The sequence below is a fragment of the Malus domestica genome, chromosome 06 (assembly GCF_042453785.1).
Source record: "Malus domestica chromosome 06, GDT2T_hap1".
NCBI classification, from domain to species: domain Eukaryota; kingdom Viridiplantae; phylum Streptophyta; class Magnoliopsida; order Rosales; family Rosaceae; genus Malus; species Malus domestica.
This window is the reverse complement of record NC_091666.1, coordinates 32511047-32532220: the sequence shown is the minus strand read 5'-3', so window position 1 is coordinate 32532220 and position 21174 is coordinate 32511047. Positions and strand designations below refer to the sequence as shown.

Below are 21174 nucleotides of genomic sequence, written 5' to 3'. Positions count from 1 at the left end.
GTCTCATCAAGATCACAAACTCTCGTCGTTAGATCGCGGTTTGCTAACCTTTTCACGCACAAATCTTCCGTCGTATTGTTCAACTCTTGTTCCATCTGCACAAAGTCGTCAAACGAGATGTCACCATAACCCTAGATGATCGCAATTGGTTACAGAAATTCACATAAAGTGTTCGTATCGTATGTATGGTTTCAAATTTTGATATAATAATTGTTCACTGAAAAACCATTGAACTTGTTTGTACCTCGTTGCCGTTATTTTCATTGAGGGAAGCCCTTTTCATTTGGAGGTTCAGTGAGTACGAGTGAGGATTAACGAGATATGAACTCGTATGAAGATGCTGCGAATCAATTTGTCTGCAATCCTCTTTTGGCCCCGGCCAGACGTGAAAATGCACCGTTGTTACAGGCTTCTCAGACGAGTAACGGTGGGGCAGGCTCGAAGTTGATGGTGGATTCACATCGCGCCCACAGGCTAGAAATCTGCATGAAGAGGACAGTGAGAGTAAGATAGAAAATGTAGCACAACCGCCACCCGAGAGGGTAAGGGATAGGCGGGACTGCACAGAGTGCTTTGGCATGAAGATCATGTTGCAAAAAGATATGCTGTGAGCTGGTCGGATGCTTGAAGGACTAGCAAAAGCTCCAATCTCTCACACACAGCCTCATCGAGAATTGAGTCATCTGGTTATTGTTTCATGTGACATACCAGAGTCGAAGACTCTGGTAAAGCAGATGCCGAATGCCCTTCAAGGTACAGTAGAACCTTAATCTCACTAGAAAGATTAGATAGATTTGAATTAGTGGTGAACGTATTTGCATCTAGAAACAGTTTTTTTCTCTTGTCCATGAAATCCGACTTAAATACTTCTTTGGAATACAGGCAATGGTGCCGAAGATTCCAACCACAGCGAAGGTGAAGATCAATGGAATCCTGCAGGTAAGCTTGACAGCATGGAATCTGGTCTTACATCGGAAATCAATCGTATGAAATTGAAGAACATTGAAAACTTAGTTCTGAAGCTTAGACGATTGAACTATAATCACGATGAAGCAAGAACATACTACATTGCATCGCTCTGCGAGAACACAAATCCAGACCACAGATACATTTCTGAGATATTGTTAGCTTCAGGCCTCCTACTCAGAGACCTCGGCTCCAGCTTGACAACATTTCAGCTCCATCCCTCAGGCCATCCCATCAACCCTGAGTTGTTCTATGTTTTGGAGCAAACCAAGGCAAGCAGTTTGCTTGCAAAAGAAGAATGCATCCCTGATAAGGTAACCCTTGCAAAGCAAGAGAAAGAGAAATCTCATCGAAAACTCATATTTGACGCTGTCAATGAGATTGTTGTTCACAAGTTGGATTCAGCTGGTATCTCTCCCGTCCACGGCGGAGCCAGCATGGGATCACTGGTTGTCCTTGACTCCAATAACTTCAAAAATCTCATGTATATTTGTTTGTATATTGTATTTGACGCGTATAAACAGCTAAAACAAACTAAATTACAACCTTATTTTCCTATATGTCTATTTTCTTCTATCACATTTGTCTTCCTTTTCTCTCCTCTTGCATGAAGTACTTTAGTCGAAAAACCTTGACAGTCTTCAACATTACTCCATAATATCCTGCATCTACCCTTAACAAGCTTCTGCAAATAAGAATAGTTGTCGATATATGTTGGCATAAACTTTCAGCATATGTTGACAAGAATTGACAGGTACCTACTAGGTGCTTGACGAGATGGCCCAATGAAGCTTTTTGGTTGATAATATGACCCTAGTATTTGAAAATCCTGGCTACGCCACTCCCTCCCGTGCGATGGTTGAAGCCTAACAAGCTCGCAAAGAAGACCGTCAACGCACAAAAACTTCTGAAGGAACTGTCTAGCGAGATAGAACAATTGCAAGCCAAGAAACCGGAGTGCAGCTTAGAGGACGAGGATGATGGTTTGAAAAACATACAGTGGGAGGATGTGGTGCAAACCGGTCAGAAAGCTGGACAGTTTTTCCATGGTGACACGTCCGGAGTAGTGTTAGATGTTGAACGATTGATCTTCAAGGACCTGGTTAACGAAATCGTTATTGGTGAGGCAGCAGCATAATAAATTGTGTATAAGATCCACCGTTCTTAATGCTGGGTTTGTAACGAAGTTAACTTGTAAAAGTCCTTAAAAAGATAAACTTGTATTTGAAATCAATATATAAGATCCTTTTTTCTTCCCTCTCCACTTTCCACTTCCCTTTCAAACATGCTATGTGTGGGTTGATCATATCATATTTTCTTATCCGAAGGCGAGTTTTCAAAAAACTGCTCGAGTTTTAACTAAAACGGGTCTCTGGGGTTGTATTGACTGGTTGAAAGGTTTGTAAATGAACGTTGTTTTATTAACCGTTGGTATTGGATTCAAGGGATTAATAGCAAAACATTGCATAGCATACATGTTCCATCTAACCTAGCACAATCTAATAAACAATTTTCCAACCACTTGTGCTTTTATTTTTATTTTTCTAATACAACCATTTGCACATTAGGTTACTGATTAAATCCGGAAAATTAATTTTGCTAATGGTCAACTAATGATTGCGTAGTCTGGAAGGAAAAAAAACAAGTCATTCGCAAATTAATGATTACGTATTTGTATAAATAAATTATAAAGTAGAGGATTAACAATCAGCCTCCGTAGCATAGTGGTAGTGCGTTCGCTTCGTAAGCGAAAGGTCGCGAGTTCGATCCTCGCCGGGGGCTTTCTATTTTACAGTTACATTTTTTTTTTTTCAAATGGGCTGGACTTTTGAGGATTCCCATAATTTGACCCAAATCCAGAATGTTTATCTGTAAACTTGTGCATAAGTTGGGCCTAACTGTGAAACTTTATAACCTTTTTTTTTAATTGTTGCCTTGTTGGTTCTGTTTGCAATCAAATATAAAGAAAATGGTGATCGAGGAGGTGGAGCAATGGAGAAATCTTGAGTTTCGACAGTCGAACCAGGTGGATTGTTATACCTTTAACAAAGAAGTGTGATTTTTGTATTAGAGGTTGTATAATGCGGTTAAGTGATACCTAAATATAAAAAATTTATTTTGTTTGTGAATGAGTCGAACAGCCTACATAATTCGGTTGTCGAATACAAGAACAATGAGCTAAGAATACAATAAATTTAGAATTCAGTTCTATCAAATGTAACAAAAAAATATTAGTTACACAAAAGAAAAGTTGACAAATATTTTGCTAGGATGGAGCTTAATTTGTTTTGAATCTCAGCCATTCAAATAATACCCAAATTGAAAAGGGAATGTTAAAAACCAATTTGAGAATTTGAGTAAGAGACCATTGATCAAATATGATCCTTGACCTAGGGCAGCGTGTAGAACGTTGAGGACCACAAAAAATTCCATAAATCTTAGTAGGAGTACCTATCAGCATGCCTGTACACACCTTCCATTTGCCTCCATCCTTATGTATTTCCAACAGTAAAAATAATAATTAGAAAAGAAGAAAAGTTTCTTGTGCATTCATGTCCATGCATGCTAGATATATGTACTCCTCGTTTGGTACATTATACGAACTGTTTTAGTCGAATAGACTAACCACGCTACTAATTATCTCTTTTTTATTTTGTATTCGTAACCCTAAACCCTATGCGCTAATGAAACCTTAAACACTATCCTATACACCAGCATCCGTTGAATCCTTGACTTCTGGACCTTTAGCTATATATCCAACACTCTATTTATCCAGTGCATGCCATACATGGGAGAATAGTAGAATTTTTACCCGTGCTCCACACTGTTGAGGGTAGAGGACCACAACTGGTACTGGGTGAGCCTTTTTGCATAATGGCACCTACATAATATAAAAGGGACAAGGATTGTCTGCTCTTCACTTCCGGTGCCCTTTCCGTGCCCTCTTGTTTTGTGTGGTCACGGTTAAGCAACGTCAATATTATATATATATATATTTTATAGATATAATAAGACAAAAATGAATAGTAATATAAAATGTTGACGTGACTTAACCGTAACTACACAAACAGGAAGGCACGAAAAGGACACCGGAAGTGAAGGGCAGACAATCCTTGTCCATATAAAAGGCAGGGAACTGGGGTTGGGTGCCCTTATTTAATGCTTCTTGGATCTTCTGACATGGCTAGCTGCAGCTGCTGCGCTGAGCCTGAGAGACGCAGAGTCTGCCTTCTAATTCAGTCCTCTCTGCCTGTGGACTCGTGTTCTTTCCTTTTCATTCTCTGAAGAACTGCAGATTTATTTTCGAAACTAATTTAAACAATAATTAACCAGTGTTTTTCTTGTTTTTCCTTTTTCATTTGTGCGTAGTCATCCATGCTTATTATTATAATCTTTATTGCTTCAAAAGGAGGGTGCACAGATGAAGGGAAACAATTAGACTTGTGGGCTATCCTTTCTAGCTCGGCTCTCGTGTGCCAAAATTAAGATTATTCATTCATGAAATTAATTTGAAAAGAAGAAAAGAAAAAAAAAACCACGAATCTGGTAGGTTATAGGAATTGGATTATATATACTCGTGCAGTTAAGTTGCTAATGTAGTTTGCTAGCTCTGCTTTAGACATGTATAAGGTTAATGCATGCATATGGTTAAAGTCTATAGAAGTAGTTTGGCATGCATTCCAGAATGCCCGAGAGAGAGAGAGAGAGAGAGAGATCTTTAAGAAGAGCTCGACGTTCATGTGCAACAAAGATGCCTCGAAATTAATCACGTAATGTCATATAAAAAATTTTAAACACATAACAATACATAATATGACTTAAATACCGTCACATGACATTTTCGTTGTAAACAAGTTTCTCTCCTCAATTAGATTATGCATGCCACTTTCCATTCATTCTAAGTTTACTTTTTCTTCATTTTTCGAAGCATTAATATATGGATAATGATAGGGAGACTAAATTTGTAGATAAAATATTGTAAACTAAATGACATGAAAATTGATGATTGGATTATTACTTAAGCGTTATAAACGTGCTCATTCTATATGGCGACACATTATTTAGTCTACAAATATAGTTTCCCTAGCATCATCCTTGATATATTATTGAGTGCAATACAATTAAACATGCACCCACATGCGTAAAGAGGCAAACAGTGGTACATGTTTCTGGCTATATATAATACACTGCATACGTTTATAATATGTTCCTACAAATTAAGTAGATATGTCAGGACTCACAATTAGTAATCAGAATCCTTCAATATTAATGGACGTAAGTTGGTCATCATGATTCATGAGGATTGAGCTATAGTTTTAGCAGCAAATCCTAAGAATAGTGATCACAGGTTTGGCTCCAGGATTACGTGCTGTTGATTATATATCATTCCACATTGTACCCACATATATAAACATCACAGCATAGCATGTCAGCGCGGCATATATATACATAATACATAATACATATACATATGCATATATATGGCCATGGCCAACATCTCCAAGATTTCCTGTATATAATTAACCAAAATCAGCCAACAAATATGATTCTGCTTTGCTGTACACAAGCACGTATATATGATCTTAACGAGCATGTGATGCATTACGTAGGGGTAGGGCATTGGCATAAAGAGTACGCACAAGCTAATTGATCATCCGATCGAACTCAAGACGTGTTACTATATATCATCACATTGTACCACCTCTCTAATAAACGTAGAACCTTAGCTCTTATTAAACATGGTCTTTTGTATTAATTGGTTCTTGAAGAGATGTGGATATCATAGTTCGTACTCCTAGCCAATATCAAGCTAAAAAACACATCACCTTGACTGATTTACTTATGCAGATCAAGTTTAACATGTTTTCTCTCTCCCGGTTTTATAACTTACTTAATATATATATCCTAACACGGATGACAATGGCAACATTATATTAATATCAATCCCGCAGCTACTTGCTAGTAGCTAAACCATAGATTATCAACTAATAATTTGATACTTTTGGCATTGCATACTAAAAAGAACACATGAAGAATACATAATTAAATTCTTACTCATACGTTGCTTAGATATCCACCAAATTATGTGTGAAATCGGCGGATTTTCTCACTTTTCATCCCAAGTTATCAAGTTCTTTAGTAATGTATATCTCTGAAAGGAACTACATATTAAATGTGGATTATATGTAGTACGTAGTATGAGTATTAGTACACAGTAGTATATATATACATACCCATATATAGAAAAGACCATTCCACTCTTGGCCAACTTTTTTTAATTTATGTTCACTACTTCTTTCTATTCTTTCATGTCATTATCGGACAAACATACGCATGTCCAAGACTGGCAAAGGAGAAACCTTCTAAATCAACAATATATAACCTTACCACAACCACTGTAATTACATTACTATAGTTATTATTTGTTGATGATCTAATATATAAAATCCAGGTCTTTCATCAACAGAAAACTAAGAATATAGTAGACCTAATCGTACCAACACACACATTACATATACCCCATTAAATTGAGAAGTTCATGTTCTATATCTCTTTTTTTTCCCCCTTACCATGACTTAATTAATAATCATTGCTCATGCATATGATCCCCAGCACTGAGACTATAATTATAATCTCATTGGATCTCTCTCTCTCTCTCTCTCTCTCTCTCTCTCTCTCTCTCACACACACACACACACACACACACATGTGTACGTGCAATATATACACGAATGCAATACTGTGGATATCTGACCTCACACATATATATCGATGGATTAATGTGTATAGGATAGAGTATAGTATTTAAGATTATAAGCACTCTAATGAATCACTAGTAAGCAAATGTCTACATATAACATTGCCATACTTACAAAGTTATTCAATATTAATTCTTGTCGCCTTCGCAGAGAGAGATGGAGGAAAGTAGTGCAGGAAATAAAACCAGAGGAGATAGACTTTTTCTAGCTATAACTTGTGCCGAAATAATCAATTGCTTTGCTCCTCCAGCCAACACATCTATGCATGTCACGGTTCATCAGTTTCCATCTCCCGTCTGTTGTGTAAATCGATGCATGATATAAATAGATAGATGTTCCAAGATCACGAGATCAACAACTAAGGTATACGAACTTACTTGCAATGAGGCTAATAAGTTATGGAACGTCTTTATTTGGTTGGCTTCCATTGTTATTTTGTGAATTCAAATGGAGCTGCTGCTTGGGATGAACCAATGATGGAAAGGATTTCAAGGATGAGCTAACTGAATGAAGAGGAGGCATGAGAGCATTGTTAGCTAGGAAATTTTGTGAATTACTTGGTGAGCTCAAAAATTGGAAATGGTTGGCTTGTCGAGGCTGATCGGTAGCAGTACTAGTACCCTCCACTATTGGATTGGTAATATATGGAGGATATGAACCGAAAAGCATCGGTGTTGCTGTAGGTGGACGGAAGAATAATTGAGAAACAGATGGCATTGGAGTTGAAAATGATAAGGCATTAGTACTCATCATGTGACTATGATGCTGATCTAATTGTGGTACTTGTGGAAATCCATGGCTACCAAACTGCGCTAGAGATAGCGTTGAAGGCTCTGAATAGTTGTGATAGTAGTTGTATGCCATTGCATTATTTAGCATGCCAGGTATGGAAGAAGAGCCTATGGGAAATAGCTTTTGAGCTAAGAGTTGTCCAACATTTCCTTCGTGATCATGACGATTTTGATCATCTTGTCCGTCGTTTGTCTTGATCGACTTGCCTTTTGCTTGATCACGAACTTCTTGATGATCAACTTGGTCTGCCTCCATAAAAGTAGAATTTACATCAAAGAAAGGAGCAACAAGAGAATTACTAACTTGATGAGGATTTAGCATTGGTTGATGAAATTGATGACCAAATCCATGAGGAACTTGAAGTGGAGGGAGCTTATCGATATCTTGTTCCGTAATGTCAAGCAGCCAGTCTATTACCTTGCTAGGTTGGCTAAGACCAAGCCTATCTTGAAGATCATATAATTGAATGGCCGTTGGTACTGAAAGCCTAATTCTCCTGTCCCTCAATCCCCTCACTGTGGAAACCTTGCTGTGCCTATCTTTCCCACCGAAAGTACGCGAAACACGTACGATCCTTGGATTTCTAAATCCAGACCATTGCCTTGAAGTAGTAGTACTTGATGATGATGCCTTATGAAAACTACTATTGTTGCTCCCGTCATTGTTATTGTTGTTGTTGTGGCCCTCTTGCTTTGCTTGGAAACCCTTGTCCCTTGAATTTGTTATCATTGTAGTATTTCTGATTATAGTAATCTCGCCCTTCTTTCAATTGCTCCTTTTTTTGCGGAAATGGAAAGAAATTCTCCGATCGCTCAACTCCAAAGATCCAACTGAAAAAAACAAGAATAAAAATTAAAGGGGAAAAATAATAAACTGTTATATACTACATGAATTCATATGATTATTCTTAATTTCTTTTGGAATCCATATGAGTTTATATCTTATGGAAAATTGCTTCATGAACTAATTAAATTAATCACTGTTCAGTTCCCGATCAATAGATGAGGAAGAAAACATTTTCTCATCAAAGTTTCCAATACTAGTATTTATTTGCATCTATATATATATATGCTCCCCTAATTATTAAGGAGATCCTCCATATGCAAATCTGAAAATTGTGCTGAGAAGTTGAGCAGATGTTGCATTAAAAAGAATGGTCACAAACTACTATAGAAGATAAATACACACACACACACACACATATATATATATATATATATATGATTAATGAGTTGAACCATTTTAATCTTCAAAGAAGTTAAAGAACTTATAAATTGTTTACAATTGAGAGTTAACAGGATGAGCAAAAGCTAGTAGAAAATCAGAGTTTGTAATGAGGTTTTTTCTTGATGTACTCTCACAAAAATCATACAAATTCAAACTACCGGAAACCCTAAGTTACCTTTACCTCTTATCAATCTATTTTGAAAGATATAATTAGGATCATAAGATGAACTGTACTCACATCAGACTGAAAACTGAGGTCGTAGAAGCTGAGATCAGATTTAGTTCTTGAATGTCGAAAACTTATTAACAAGAAACAGAAGAAGTAGGACAGACTAACAGGATGCAACAGTGGGATTTGAACCTCTTGCTAAATTATATATGATGCTCTCTCTTGAATTTCTTACTAAGCTGTGTACTTCATTTTCCTGTCAAATTCAACATCTTAGAGGCTCTTAGCTGCAGAGAGAGAGAGAGAGAGAGAGAGAGAGAGAGAGAGAGAGAGAGAGAGAGAGAGAGAGAGAATATAAACTTCTAAAAATAATAATCCACCATTTGGTAAAGAAAAGATGCTAACTAGATTTTACCACACCATATTGCATGGGAATGAAAAAGGAAAAGGTATGGCACATTTATGGCCACGTGGCATCTGAATACGCTAACACGTTAATTTAGACCAATCTTTTATGTATCTGAAATAGGACAACATAGCGTTATCATCATTCTACTCAAATGATATAATATAACACGTGAATTTGTTTTTACTAATGTCCTAAATATAGGACATATCAACTCCATTGTCCTCTCTTTTATAACACATAAATTTATACATTGCATAACTTGTGTTCACGATACCTATACTTTCTCGTCCATCTGTCAAGCCACAGTATAAAAATTTCAAGAATTTGTTCATACCACAGACTGAACAATCACTACTTAATTAATGAAAAAGTTTGGTCGTAGTTTACCGTATAATATTATGCAATAGGTTCTCTAGGTATAGATCTTCGATTATTTTGAAGGGGGACCATCTCACACTTATCAGCAACTACAAATAGCTTTATTGGTGTATTCCACATAGCATGAATTGAAGAAGGCATGCCTAGCTACCAGTTTAATCAAGAAAGCAGAAAAAAATTATCTATACATAAACCCTAATTAATGTTGGAGAGAATGTTTCTTCGATCTTTTTCCCCTACATGTAAATTTGTAGTGCAATATTCATATAAAAATCATATATATATATATATATATATAAACTAAATGGTACTATAAGTGATTTAGTTATATAAAACATATCAATATTACAAAAAGAATCTTGACAAATCAAAGGATGATAAAAAAGAAAAACGAATTGTAAACGATCTGATTTATTCTACAAACAAAAATAAAAAGCACTACAAAATTGTCAAAGTAACTACATAACTCGAAAAGTTTACATTTTACTAGACGTAATTCTTATAAAATTACAAGATGTGAATTTCAAAAACTTAAACCATGAAACAAACAAGAAAACTAAACTAAACCCTAGCAAAAGCAAGAAAGCAATCTTAATGTACTTATTCTACTAGAAACCCTAATAAAAATACCAAAATAACCTAACAAAATTACTGATAATAAACCAAATTTACTAACTTGCTAACATTTGCTTCACCAAAAACTATATTTGTAGTACTCATAGTTTAATATTTAGCAACAGTTTTAGTTTCTTCTTCATTTTGTGTGGAGCAAAATTTGAGATTAAGAAGGGGCATGCATATTTATAATTAGTAAGTCTGAATAGTTAGTAAGATACTAGAGTTTGCTATATCTATACACGTACATAACAGTAATCTTCAGTCATGCGGCTCCTAAAATTGTGGTCTGCAAGCTATCGTCTGTTTACAGTATACCAGTTGGGATATATATATATATATATATATATATATATATATATATATATATATATATATATATATATATAGCAGCATATATGTATGTACAATTTTGAGAGCAAGGATAGAAGGGTTAGACCTTCTAGAGAAGAGTAAAGGAGGGACCAAAGCACAGGTTCTTTAAGGCATCGATCCACTGAATGCATCGAGAGAGAGAGAGAGAGAGAGAGAGAGAGAGAGAGAGAGAGAGAGAGAGAGAGAGAGAGAAAGAGAGAGAAGGGACCTGGACCACTACATATCTACAGAATGCAATGAGATTTTCACAACCCCAAGTTGCACTAGTTTTCGCTAATATAATGTACATGAATGAAAAATAATATATACATAATTACATATATATTTACTCTTTGCATCTTTATTTCAAGTAGCAGTTTGATATATATATATATATATAGAGAGAGAGAGAGAGAGAGAGAGAGAGAGAGAGAGAGAGAGAGTTCTTCATATATACATGTGTGCATAAGGGCTCCTCAATAATCAAGACAAGTAGTGGAATCTTTCAACAAATGTGTGCATAAGAGGGCACCTCAATAATCAAGAAAAGTAGTGGAACCTTTCAGCAAAATAATTGAGAACGTACGCTAATATAGATCGAGTACTGTATTAGTTGCAGTTCAAAAGCCGAAGTCCTACTTTTTACAGAATTTCAAGACAAGAAATAAACCGGCCGACACTCTGACATCTGGCCAAGACAATTAATTTTACTTCTCCATAATAATAAGTAACAATTTGATCATCATTCCATTTGAACTAATTTTTAAGCAATATTTAACATAGCCTTATATGGTTTTAAACCCTCTGAAACTGATATACTTAAAATAAACATATGTTTTTGCAGAAACATAAACCCTAGCAAGCCTTCTCTAGCTCCTAATATATGTGTGTGCGCTATCAAAGGCTCCTGTCTCCTCAATACAAGAATAATGATAAGATCTACATAATATTATACTCAAAATTAGTATGCTTTTTATTGTTGGCATCAACCGAATTCTGGGGTAGCAGTTACGTAGGGATTTTACCAATTATAGAGATTGTAGTTGAACAATTTAAGTTAGTAAACCGAAAGCTATATTCAGAGTTCATCATACACAGAGAGCAGAGAAGTTATCTGAATATCTGCCCTAAAGTAGCAGAAAAAAGAAGTTAGTTAAATAGGGAGTTAAAGATTTTTTATCAAGTGTGTTAAATTCAACATTGACATTGCTCCTCCAACCAAGACAGCGGTTTTACTTTGTTCAGGAACCCCTAAATTTCCTGATCACTTTTTGGGTAAAAATTATTTCCACACCTTGAGTTTGAAGTGTTTGTTTCTCCCAATTTAAAGCCAGAGAGAACCCCGGCCTGCTCTTACCATATTAATTTGTTTAAATATATATAATATGCAGGCAGCTGGAGATCTGAGCAGAGCGGCAAAAAGGAATGGACAAAGCCAGTGATACTTGATAAGAATCTAATTGCTTCTTCACAGTGATTAGAATAATAACGATTCGTCATCAGTCAAATGAAGATGAAAATGAAAACTGTTGATGCACAAAACCGGAGGGGTCTTGGAACAACGTAAATCCGACTGTGAATCTGCAGAAAGTAAAGAACACAAAATGTATCGTGGTTCACCCCAATGTTTGGGCTACGTCCACACTGATGTTAATATTGTTTCACTCTGAATGGTGAGTATACAAGAAGGCTAGAGGTAGTGTGCTCTCTAGCCTATTTTCTCTCTTCCTATGGCCTAAACCTTGCCCTCAATCTTGGCCTCTCCTAATGAGGAAAGTGAGGAGTCCTTTTATAAAATAAGGGCTCCTCACTTATTACATATTTGCCCATCCGGTTTTGTGCATCAACATTTGGCGCCGTCTGTGGGAATCGACACAAAAAGCTATGTCGGTTCTCTTTCAATTTTTCATCTCACCACCGTGAAACCTTCACAACCTCACTACTGTCCACCATGGATCTGCAAAACCCAAGAGACAACCAAAACTCTCACTGCCTCTCTCTTACTTCTGATCTCTTTCACCTTTTCAAACAAAACACCACAAACTCTCTCTCTCTCTCTCTAAAACTCACGGTGATAAAACACCACCACCCAAACAACTCTCAAACATTCATTGCCATCAGAAAAACTCTCTGAGTCTCTGTTTTTTCTTAGTTCTAGAGAGAGAGATGGTGGCAACCACCGGTGCGGTGCTCAACGGTTTGAACTCGGCAGCCTTCTTATGTGGGGGCAAGAGAAGTCAGGCCTTGCTCTCTGCTGCCATCGTTGGAAGCAAGGTTGGTGGTGCTTCTTCTACTCCTAAGAGGTTCATTGTGGTTGCTGCTGCGGCCAAGAAATCTTGGATCCCGGCGGGTAAAGACGGCGGTAACTTCATCGACCCCAAGTGGCTTGATGGCTCTTAGTGCTAAATTACGCCGGCGGTTGGTTGCGTCGGTTGCACCATCTTTCGACATTTACTGCTCCACCCTCGAGCCCGTCTCGGTTCCCAGACTCTCCCTCTTTGCTCACACGGACCGTACGACACCACTCAACAAGTTGACGTTCACACAGAGAAACTCTCAAGTGAAAGCAACGAAACCAGTCAGGTTAGATCTGAAGCTCTGAAGGCCACGATGGTGATGGTGGTGAACGAGCGACCACTGAAAAAGATGAAGAGGCGAATTACGGCGGATCTTAATAACTTCTTTATATTCCCGTTGGCGTCGCCCAACCACCGCGTGGGGCCCTTCAGGAGTAGCGTCATGGATTTCATCTCTAAGCATGTGTTGCTGCCTCTGCCCTTTTCCTTCTTCCCTCACCTCACGACGTGACAGATCCTCTTCAGGGCCGGGATGACGATCCATCATCATCCCCAGCCGACGCTGCCGTCGTCTGTCTCGACATCGTGGAGGAAGACGTCACCAGATCTAGATCCATCTATTGTGATCACTGCCGAGTCGTTGGTGCAAATCTTGCAATCTTAATGCAAGTACAAAAGATTTTGAAGACTGAGTGTATAACCAGTTAGAGAACACAACTCATCTTCTGCATGGAATGGTCCATTCAAATGGTTTTGGACACCTTCTTAGGGTCAATGGAAGGGAAGGTGGCTCGAGAGTTCTTTCAGGATGTCATATAATGGACTTTTGGGACTGGCTCTGTAAATTACTTGGAGTCAGAATGGTCAGTGTGATGGATGTGTCAAAGAAGTATGGTTTGGAATATCGACTGCTTCATTCAATTATCAAAGGGCATCCCTGGTATGGTGATTGGGGTTATGAGTTTGTTGCTGGTAGTTTTGCTCTGACTCGTGATGCCTATAAATTAGCTGTTAGTGCACCACTACACTACACCACTCAAGTGAGCTGCAGCAAGTGAGAAGTGCAGTGAACAGAGAGAAAGCAAAACCAAAAAGAGAAAAGAAATGAAATGGGAAATTATGCTCCAACATGTGAAAAACCATAAACAAAAAAGGGTGTCGACCACTGGAAAAAGATAACTTTATTATCTTTATTATCAGTGCATTAACATTTTGTCGACCACTGGAAGAAGATAACTTTATTATCTTTATTATCAGTGCATCAACATTTTGTCGACCACCAAAGAAGATGCCCACCAACAATGAAACTTCCATCATGAAAGGGAATGCATGTTCCCTGCCCATTCTCTAAGAAGCTACGGGAAGATCTATAAGGAAGATAAGGGTTCCTTACTTTAAATGATGTGATTTACTTTTCTTATCTTTTGGAGACATCTGTATAAGCCCATCAGAAGGTAATCATAAATAAAGAAATAAGGCAGCATGCCAAAAAAAAAAAAGTACGTCCAGTACTCTAAAATTATTCGGCAACTTGCTGCTATTATCACTTACCAGGTTGACACGCCCCGACCCTGATATTCTCCGAATACCATTCTGCAGAGCTACACGAATTCCCTCAATAGGAATGAGTCCAAGAACGTTGATTCAAATTCCAACTGACACTTTCCAGATTCGTCACAACCAACGTTTACTTGTTTTCTCCAACGTGCATTTCGAATATTTTAAGTAGTTTCCACAAAGATGTGACCTTGCCCGCCATTCCTAGGTAACGCATATCACAGAGTGACATCATCGATTTCGATTTCCATTTCGTCTTAACCAACTCGTACCACTAATCCAAAATTTTTGATGTAGAGCCGACTCTGCCCGCGATTCCTAAGGAATGCATGTTGCAGAGCGGCATCGCCATTCAGATCTATGGCTAATCTTAACCAGAATTCCTCAAATCGAGATTTCTAAAACACGTCGCTGAGTATCGATACGATGTTAAAAGTCGTCTAACAAAACAAAAACGTCACCGATGAGGCACAATCCTGACAAAAATTCTTGTATTTCAACCAGAAGGTGACAATTCAAATAGAGAAAGATTTGCACAACTGCGCCGAAAGACAGCAAATCTAGAAGTCATGACATCCAAATAATGTCATGACAGACACACTACGAGAGTTAAGGATAATCCTAAGTATGCTCTGAACACGTTCCTAAATTGTTAATTCATTGTTTTTAAATTCATAACCTGTATTTATTTCTTATTCTTAGCTTTTGTATCAATTAATGGCTTTCGTCACCCCCGGGTGTCGGCCAGCACGTGTCGGTCCTGGTATTCGGAGAATATCAGGGTCGGGGCGTGTCACATGTGATCAAAAGTACAACCAGTACTCCAAAAACATTCGGCAGACTGCCGCTATTATCACCAACCAAGTGATTAAAAGTACGTCCAATACTCCAAAATTATTCGGCATCATGCCGCTATTATCACTAACCAGGTGATCAAAAGTATGTCCAGTACTCCAAAATTATACATGAGCATCACTTATGTCAATCATACATAAACATTCATGAGCATCACTCATGTCAATCATACATAAATATTCATGAGCATCACTCATGCCAATATTCATCAGCATCACTCATGCCAACATTCATGAGCATCACTCATGTCAACATCCATGAGCATCACTGATGTCAATCAACATAAACATTCATGAGCATCACTCATGTCAACATTCATGAGCAACACTCATGCCAACATTCATGAGCATCACTCATGCCAACATTTATGAGCATCACTCATGTCAATCAACATAAACATTCATAAGCATCATTCATGTCAATCAGTTTCGAAAGCTTCATTTACAAAAGCTCCAGCTTCGAAAGCTTCATTTACAAAGCTTCGACTTCAAAGCTTCACCTACAAAGCTTTCGTGAATGGTATACAAAGACCGCCTCCAAACAACCTCCACTTCGGCCCATACATGGATTGAAATTAAAGTCTCCAGCCAACAGCCTCTATTGACTGAAGACTTGAGGGATTGCACTATGTACCAATATATTGGGCTTCCACAACTGGGCCTCGTGAAAAATACTCAGGGGACTTAACCCATTATTCATGTATTGAGGAGCGAACCCTTATTTTATAAAAGAGACTCCATCACTTTCATTAGAGAGCACCCATTATTTATGTACTAAGGAGCGAGCCCTTATTCTATAAAAGGGACTCCCTCACCTCCATTAGAGAATATCGCCGCCAGCTGAGCAACCGCCTCGCCACGAACATCAACTCTAGCCCATCATTTATGTATTGATGAGCGAACCCTTATTCTATAAAATGGACTCCCTCACCATCATTAGAGAGCATCGCCGCCTACTGAGCAACCGCCTCACCGCGTGCATCAAATCTAGCCCATCATTTATGTATTGAGGAGCGAGCCCTTTTTCTATAAAAATGACTCCCTCACCTTCAACGCCATAAGTCGAGCCAACCAAGGCAACATAATCCATAAGCCGAGCAGCCTCGCAACATATGCTACTTCTAGTTGAGCATCATTTCACATTGAGCACCGCCTCATATCGAGTATTCAGTTCTAGATGACATCTAGTTACTTCAGCCCACACATGGACTGAATTTCAAGTCTCCAGCCAAAAAACTCTATTGACTGAAGATTTGGGGGACTACTGTTGATACCACATATATTGGGCCTCAGACTTTGACATATTGGGCCTCATTACCCAGCCCATTATTATGTAAAAGGAGGAGCCCCTTATTATATAAAATGGGACTCATCCCCCCTCACAAAGGGGACTTGGATCTCAGATCAAGAGATACCCCCAAAACATACAAGCCACAAAGCTCACAGAGAAACTCTCTTTTTCTCTAGGGGACTCCCTCTCACACTTATAATCCATACATTCATACAGAGAAATACAATCAACATCAGTGTGGACGTAGCCCAAACATTGGGGTGAACCACAATACATCTTGTGTTTTTTTCTTTCTTGCAGATTCAAGGTCGGATTTACGTTGTCCCAAGACCCTTTTGGTTTTGTGCAAATGTTAATGCACAAAACCGGAGGGGTCTTAGAACAACGTAAATCTGACCGTGAATCTGCAGAAAGTAAAGAACACAAGATGTATCGTGGTTCACCTTAATGTTTGGGCTACGTCCACATTGATGTTGATATTGTTTCATTCTGAATGGTGAGTATACAACAAGGCTAGAGGCAGTGTGCTCTCTAGCCTATTTTCTCTCTTCTTATGGCCTAAGCCTTACCCTCAATCTTGGCATCTCCTAATGAAGATAGTGATGAGTATTTTTCTAGAATAAGGGTTCCTCACTTATTACATATTTGCCCCTTCATTTATTACATAATTACATTTGAATCCCTCGAGTATTTATACGAGATCTAAATACAGAAGCCCTAAGTATGGTACAAACAGTAGTCCCCCAAGTCTTCAGTCAAGAGAGTCTTTTGGTTGGAGACTTGAAATTCAGTCCATGTGTGGGCCGAAGTAACTAGATGTCGTCTAGAACTGAATACTCGATATGAGGCAGTGCTCAATGTGAAATGATGCTCAACTAGAAGTAGCACATGTTGCGAGGCTGTCCGGCTTGTGGTTTATGTTGCCTTGGTTGGCTCGGCTTATGTCGTTGAAGGTGAGGGGGTCCCTTTTATAGAATAAGGGCTCATTCCTCAATACATAAATGATGGGCTAGAGTTGATGCTCGCGGCGAGGCGGTTGCTCAGTAGGTAGCGATGCTCTTTAATGATGGTGAGGGAGTCCCTTTTATAGAATAAGGGCTCACTCCTCAATACATAAGTGATAGGCTAGAGTTGAGGCTCGCGGCGAGTCGGTTTGCTCAGCAGGCGGCGATACTATCTAATGATGGTGAGGGAGTCCCTTTTATAAAATAAGGGATCGCTCCTCAATACATAAATGATGGGCTAGAATTAATGCTCGCTGCGAGGCGGTTGCTTAGCAGGCGGCAATGCTTTCTAATAATGGTGAGGGAGTCCCTTTTATAGAATAAGGGCTCGCTCCTTAATACATAAATGATGGACTAAGAGTCTCTCTCTAATGAAGGTGAGGGAGTCCCTTTTATAAAATAAGGGCTCGCTCCTCAATAGATGAATAATGGATGCTCTATATATGGTACACTATAAATAATGGGCTAAGTCCCCCAAGTACTTTTCATGAGGCCTAGTTACGGAAGCCCAATATATGGTACATAGTGTAGTCCCCCAAGTCTTCAGTCAATAAAGTCTGTTGGCTGGAGACTTCAAATTGAATCTATGTATGGGCCAAAATGGCGGTTGTTCGGATTCGGTATTTGTATACCCTGCACTGAAGCTTTGTAGGTGAAGCTTTGCAAGTGAAGCTTTGAAGCTAGAGCTTTTGTAAATGAAGCTTTTGAAGCTGGAGCTCTGTAAATGAAGCTTTCGAAGCTGATTGACATGAGTGATGCTCATGGATGTTGACATGAGTGATGTTCATGAATGCTTATGTATGATTGTCATGAGTGATGCTCATGAATGTTTTGGAGTACTGGATGTACTTTTGATCACCTGGTTGGTGATAATAGCGGCAGGCTGCCGAATAATTTTGAAGTACTGTGTGTACTTTTGATCACCTGGTTGGTGATAATAGCGGTAAGGTGCTGAATAATTTTAGAGTACTGGGCATACTTTTGATCACTTGGTTGGTGATAATAGTGGTAGGGTGCCGAATAAATTTGGAGTACCCCTCCGTACTTTTGACAACATGGTTGGTGATAATAGCGGTAGGGTGCCGAATAAATTTGAAGCCATAAGGTCTAGCTCTTTTAGGCATATGGGCATTCGCCCTCTCCATAACATTCTAGCCCATTATCTTGGGCTTGCCATTTTTTTTTTAACGATTACCCTCTGATGGGGTTATACAGATGTTTTCGAAAGATAAGAAAAATAAATCACATTATTCAAAAATAAATCCGACCCTCAGCTCAATAGGTCACGCCCATAATTCCCTTTTCTGCATGCCATCACCACCGCAATTATGTCTGCTTCTTTTTTTCTTCTTTTGCTTTCTGCTTTTGCTTTTCCTACTCCATTTCTTTCTCTTTTCTCTTTTGGCAGATGGCAGACAACGCCAAAGCGTAATAATAATGGAATTGTTGTAAGACATCTTATCTTCTGCCTGGTTTTCCACTGCTTCCTTCAATGTAAGAATAATATCTAACAGTACCAGTAAAGCTTATGTGAATGTCCGGTAAAGCTAAGCCTTTTGTTGGGAAAAGCTATTCCCTTTGTTGAAGTGGGTTGTTGAAGAGAACCCATCACTGCAGCCCCACCACAAGCCTGCATCTTGGCAGCATCAATGTTCTTAGCCACTTTGGAATTCGCTTCATCAGTTCCAATCACTGCATCAACCTCCATCGTCTTCTTCACGCCTATGCCGCCGGCCTTCCCGTCGTACTCCAGGTAATACATAACGTACGGCGCCTCCTCATCTCCCGGATTCGAGAAGCGAGAGGTTGAGCAAGGTGGGCGGATAAATGGCCACAACTGATGTCGTGGCCTCCATCGACGGCGGAGCAATGGGAAGAGGTACGCCAAAGATTTACCACCTATCGCCGACCCTTATGTTGAACTGAAGCTCAGAAACGGATCATTTCCTCGAAAAGAGTTTGACATGCTACCATTCATAGTGATGCTGCCAGCACCCCCCATTTTATCTTGCCGATAGGGATTGAGATTTGAATTTAGTGACTGCCGATATAATTGCCGATAAGAAAGAGCGTGTTGTTGAAGTTGTTGCTATTGCTGCAGAAGTTGAAGCATTTTTGACATAGTCAGCATATCTGTATCTCTACTTTCATCATTGGCAACAGACGGTGATGTCATCTTTTGATGAGCAAGCATAAGTTACTGGTGTTGTGGTGTCAACATCTGAAGCTGATGAAAGGGCTAGGGAGCTTGTATGAAAGGTTTCGGTTACTGAAGTAGTCCCCCAGTGAAGCTGCTCCAAACCCTTGATGAAACAAAGAAATGACCCAATCAAATACCCCAAAACTCCCATAAACGCCAAGAACCGAAATCTGTATACCACTTTGTTTAAGTATTCCTCGACGGCTTCTACTTGATTTGGTGAATTTGCTGAATTTTGACCGACTCCGGCATTGGAAACGATATCGAAACCGATGGGCGGGGAGGATGAGTGTTGTGGGGCAGAAGAAACGACAGGCCTGGAGCTGGCGGCCATGAATACAATGGGTCGGAGAGCATGAAGACAGTACCCAGATGCCCTATTCCAATTTGGGCTCAGTTTTGAGGCTTTGTTGAAGGATGATGGCAACGGCAGATGAGGTGTCGCTGCTCGGATGTGTTTTGGGAGCAGAGGCCGAGGCGGTGTTATGAATGACTATTTGACTGGTTTGCCAAGTTCGAGTTCTGACACTCGGGCGAGTTGGTTTCGGTTGAGGAACTGAAAAACGGTTCGAAATTTGGAAGGCTTCTGGTGGCTTTCTATTTGTTAGGGTTCTCTGGAAAAGTCACTGAATTTGGAGCCGCGTGGATTATTTTGGTTCGCACAATTTGTCAGCAAGTTGGGCTAGAAATCAAATGCAAGAAGGAGATGGGTTTTGCAGTGACTTTGCAGGGGTTTGGTTCTTGAGTTTTTGCAGATTCACGGTGGATAGTAGTGAGGTCTCACGGTGGTGAGATGAAAAAATGAAAAAGAACCAACATAACTTTTCGTGTCGATTCCCACAGACAGCGCCAAATGTTGATGCACAAAACCGGAGGGGTCTTGGAACAACGTAAATCTGACCGTGAATCTGCAGAAAATAAAGAACACAAGTTGTATCATGGTTCACCCCAATGTTTGGGCTACGTCCACACTGATGTTGATATTGTTTCACTCTGAATGGTGAGTATACAAGAAGGCTAGAGGCAGTGTGCTCTCTAGCCTATTTTCTCTCTTCCTATGGCCTAAGCCTTGCCCTCAATCTTGGCCTCTCCTAATGAGGAGAGTGAGGAGTCCTTTTATAAAATAAGGGCTCCTCACTTATTACATATTTGCCCCTTCATTTATTACATAATTACATTTGAGTCCCCCGAGTATTTATATGAGATCTAAATACGGAGACCCTAAGTATGGTACAAACAAAAACAAAAACGAATATTATGATATAGCGAATTATTTCAATCAAAAAAGATGAAACGAATTAT

At 39.0% G+C, this 21174-nt stretch overlaps 2 protein-coding genes, 1 long non-coding RNA gene and 1 other non-coding gene across 5 annotated transcripts; 2 read left to right on the top strand and 2 right to left on the bottom strand.

Moving 5' to 3' along the window:
• Positions 1 to 525: 525 nt before the first annotated feature.
• LOC103438203 (uncharacterized) lies at positions 526 to 1298 on the top strand. Its single transcript, XR_011582267.1, has 2 exons — positions 526 to 753; positions 883 to 1298. It is a non-coding gene; the product is annotated as an uncharacterized lncRNA (long non-coding RNA).
• A 1378-nt stretch (positions 1299 to 2676) lies between these two features.
• TRNAT-CGU (transfer RNA threonine (anticodon CGU)) lies at positions 2677 to 2748 on the top strand. The gene has a single exon. It is a non-coding gene; the product is annotated as a tRNA-Thr (tRNA).
• Positions 2749 to 6770: 4022 nt separating this feature from the next.
• On the bottom strand, positions 6771 to 9301 carry LOC103437897 (transcription factor TCP5-like). Of its 2 annotated transcripts, XM_070824184.1 has the most exons (3): positions 8983 to 9301; positions 7103 to 8347; positions 6771 to 7021 (listed from the first exon to the last, which is right to left on the bottom strand). In XM_070824184.1, exon 2 carries the CDS (start codon positions 8244 to 8246, stop codon positions 7122 to 7124), a length of 1125 nt encoding a protein of 374 aa, XP_070680285.1. In that variant the 5' UTR covers positions 8247 to 8347; positions 8983 to 9301; the 3' UTR covers positions 6771 to 7021; positions 7103 to 7121. The 2 variants fall into 2 exon arrangements, with proteins under 2 accessions (XP_070680285.1, XP_017188371.3); XM_017332882.3 differs by having other exon boundaries at positions 6771 to 8347.
• A 10521-nt stretch (positions 9302 to 19822) lies between these two features.
• Positions 19823 to 20206, bottom strand: LOC103409839 (uncharacterized). The gene has a single exon (XM_008348626.3). It carries the CDS (start codon positions 20204 to 20206, stop codon positions 19823 to 19825), a length of 384 nt encoding a protein of 127 aa, XP_008346848.3.
• Positions 20207 to 21174: the final 968 nt, after the last annotated feature.

What these genes read in the sequence shown, in the direction of transcription:
- LOC103409839 (XM_008348626.3), bottom strand. Translation starts at nt 20,206, where the DNA reads ATGGCCGCCAGCTCCAGGCCTGTCGTTTCTTCTGCCCCACAACACTCA.
- LOC103437897 (XM_017332882.3), bottom strand. Translation starts at nt 8,246, where the DNA reads ATGATAACAAATTCAAGGGACAAGGGTTTCCAAGCAAAGCAAGAGGGC.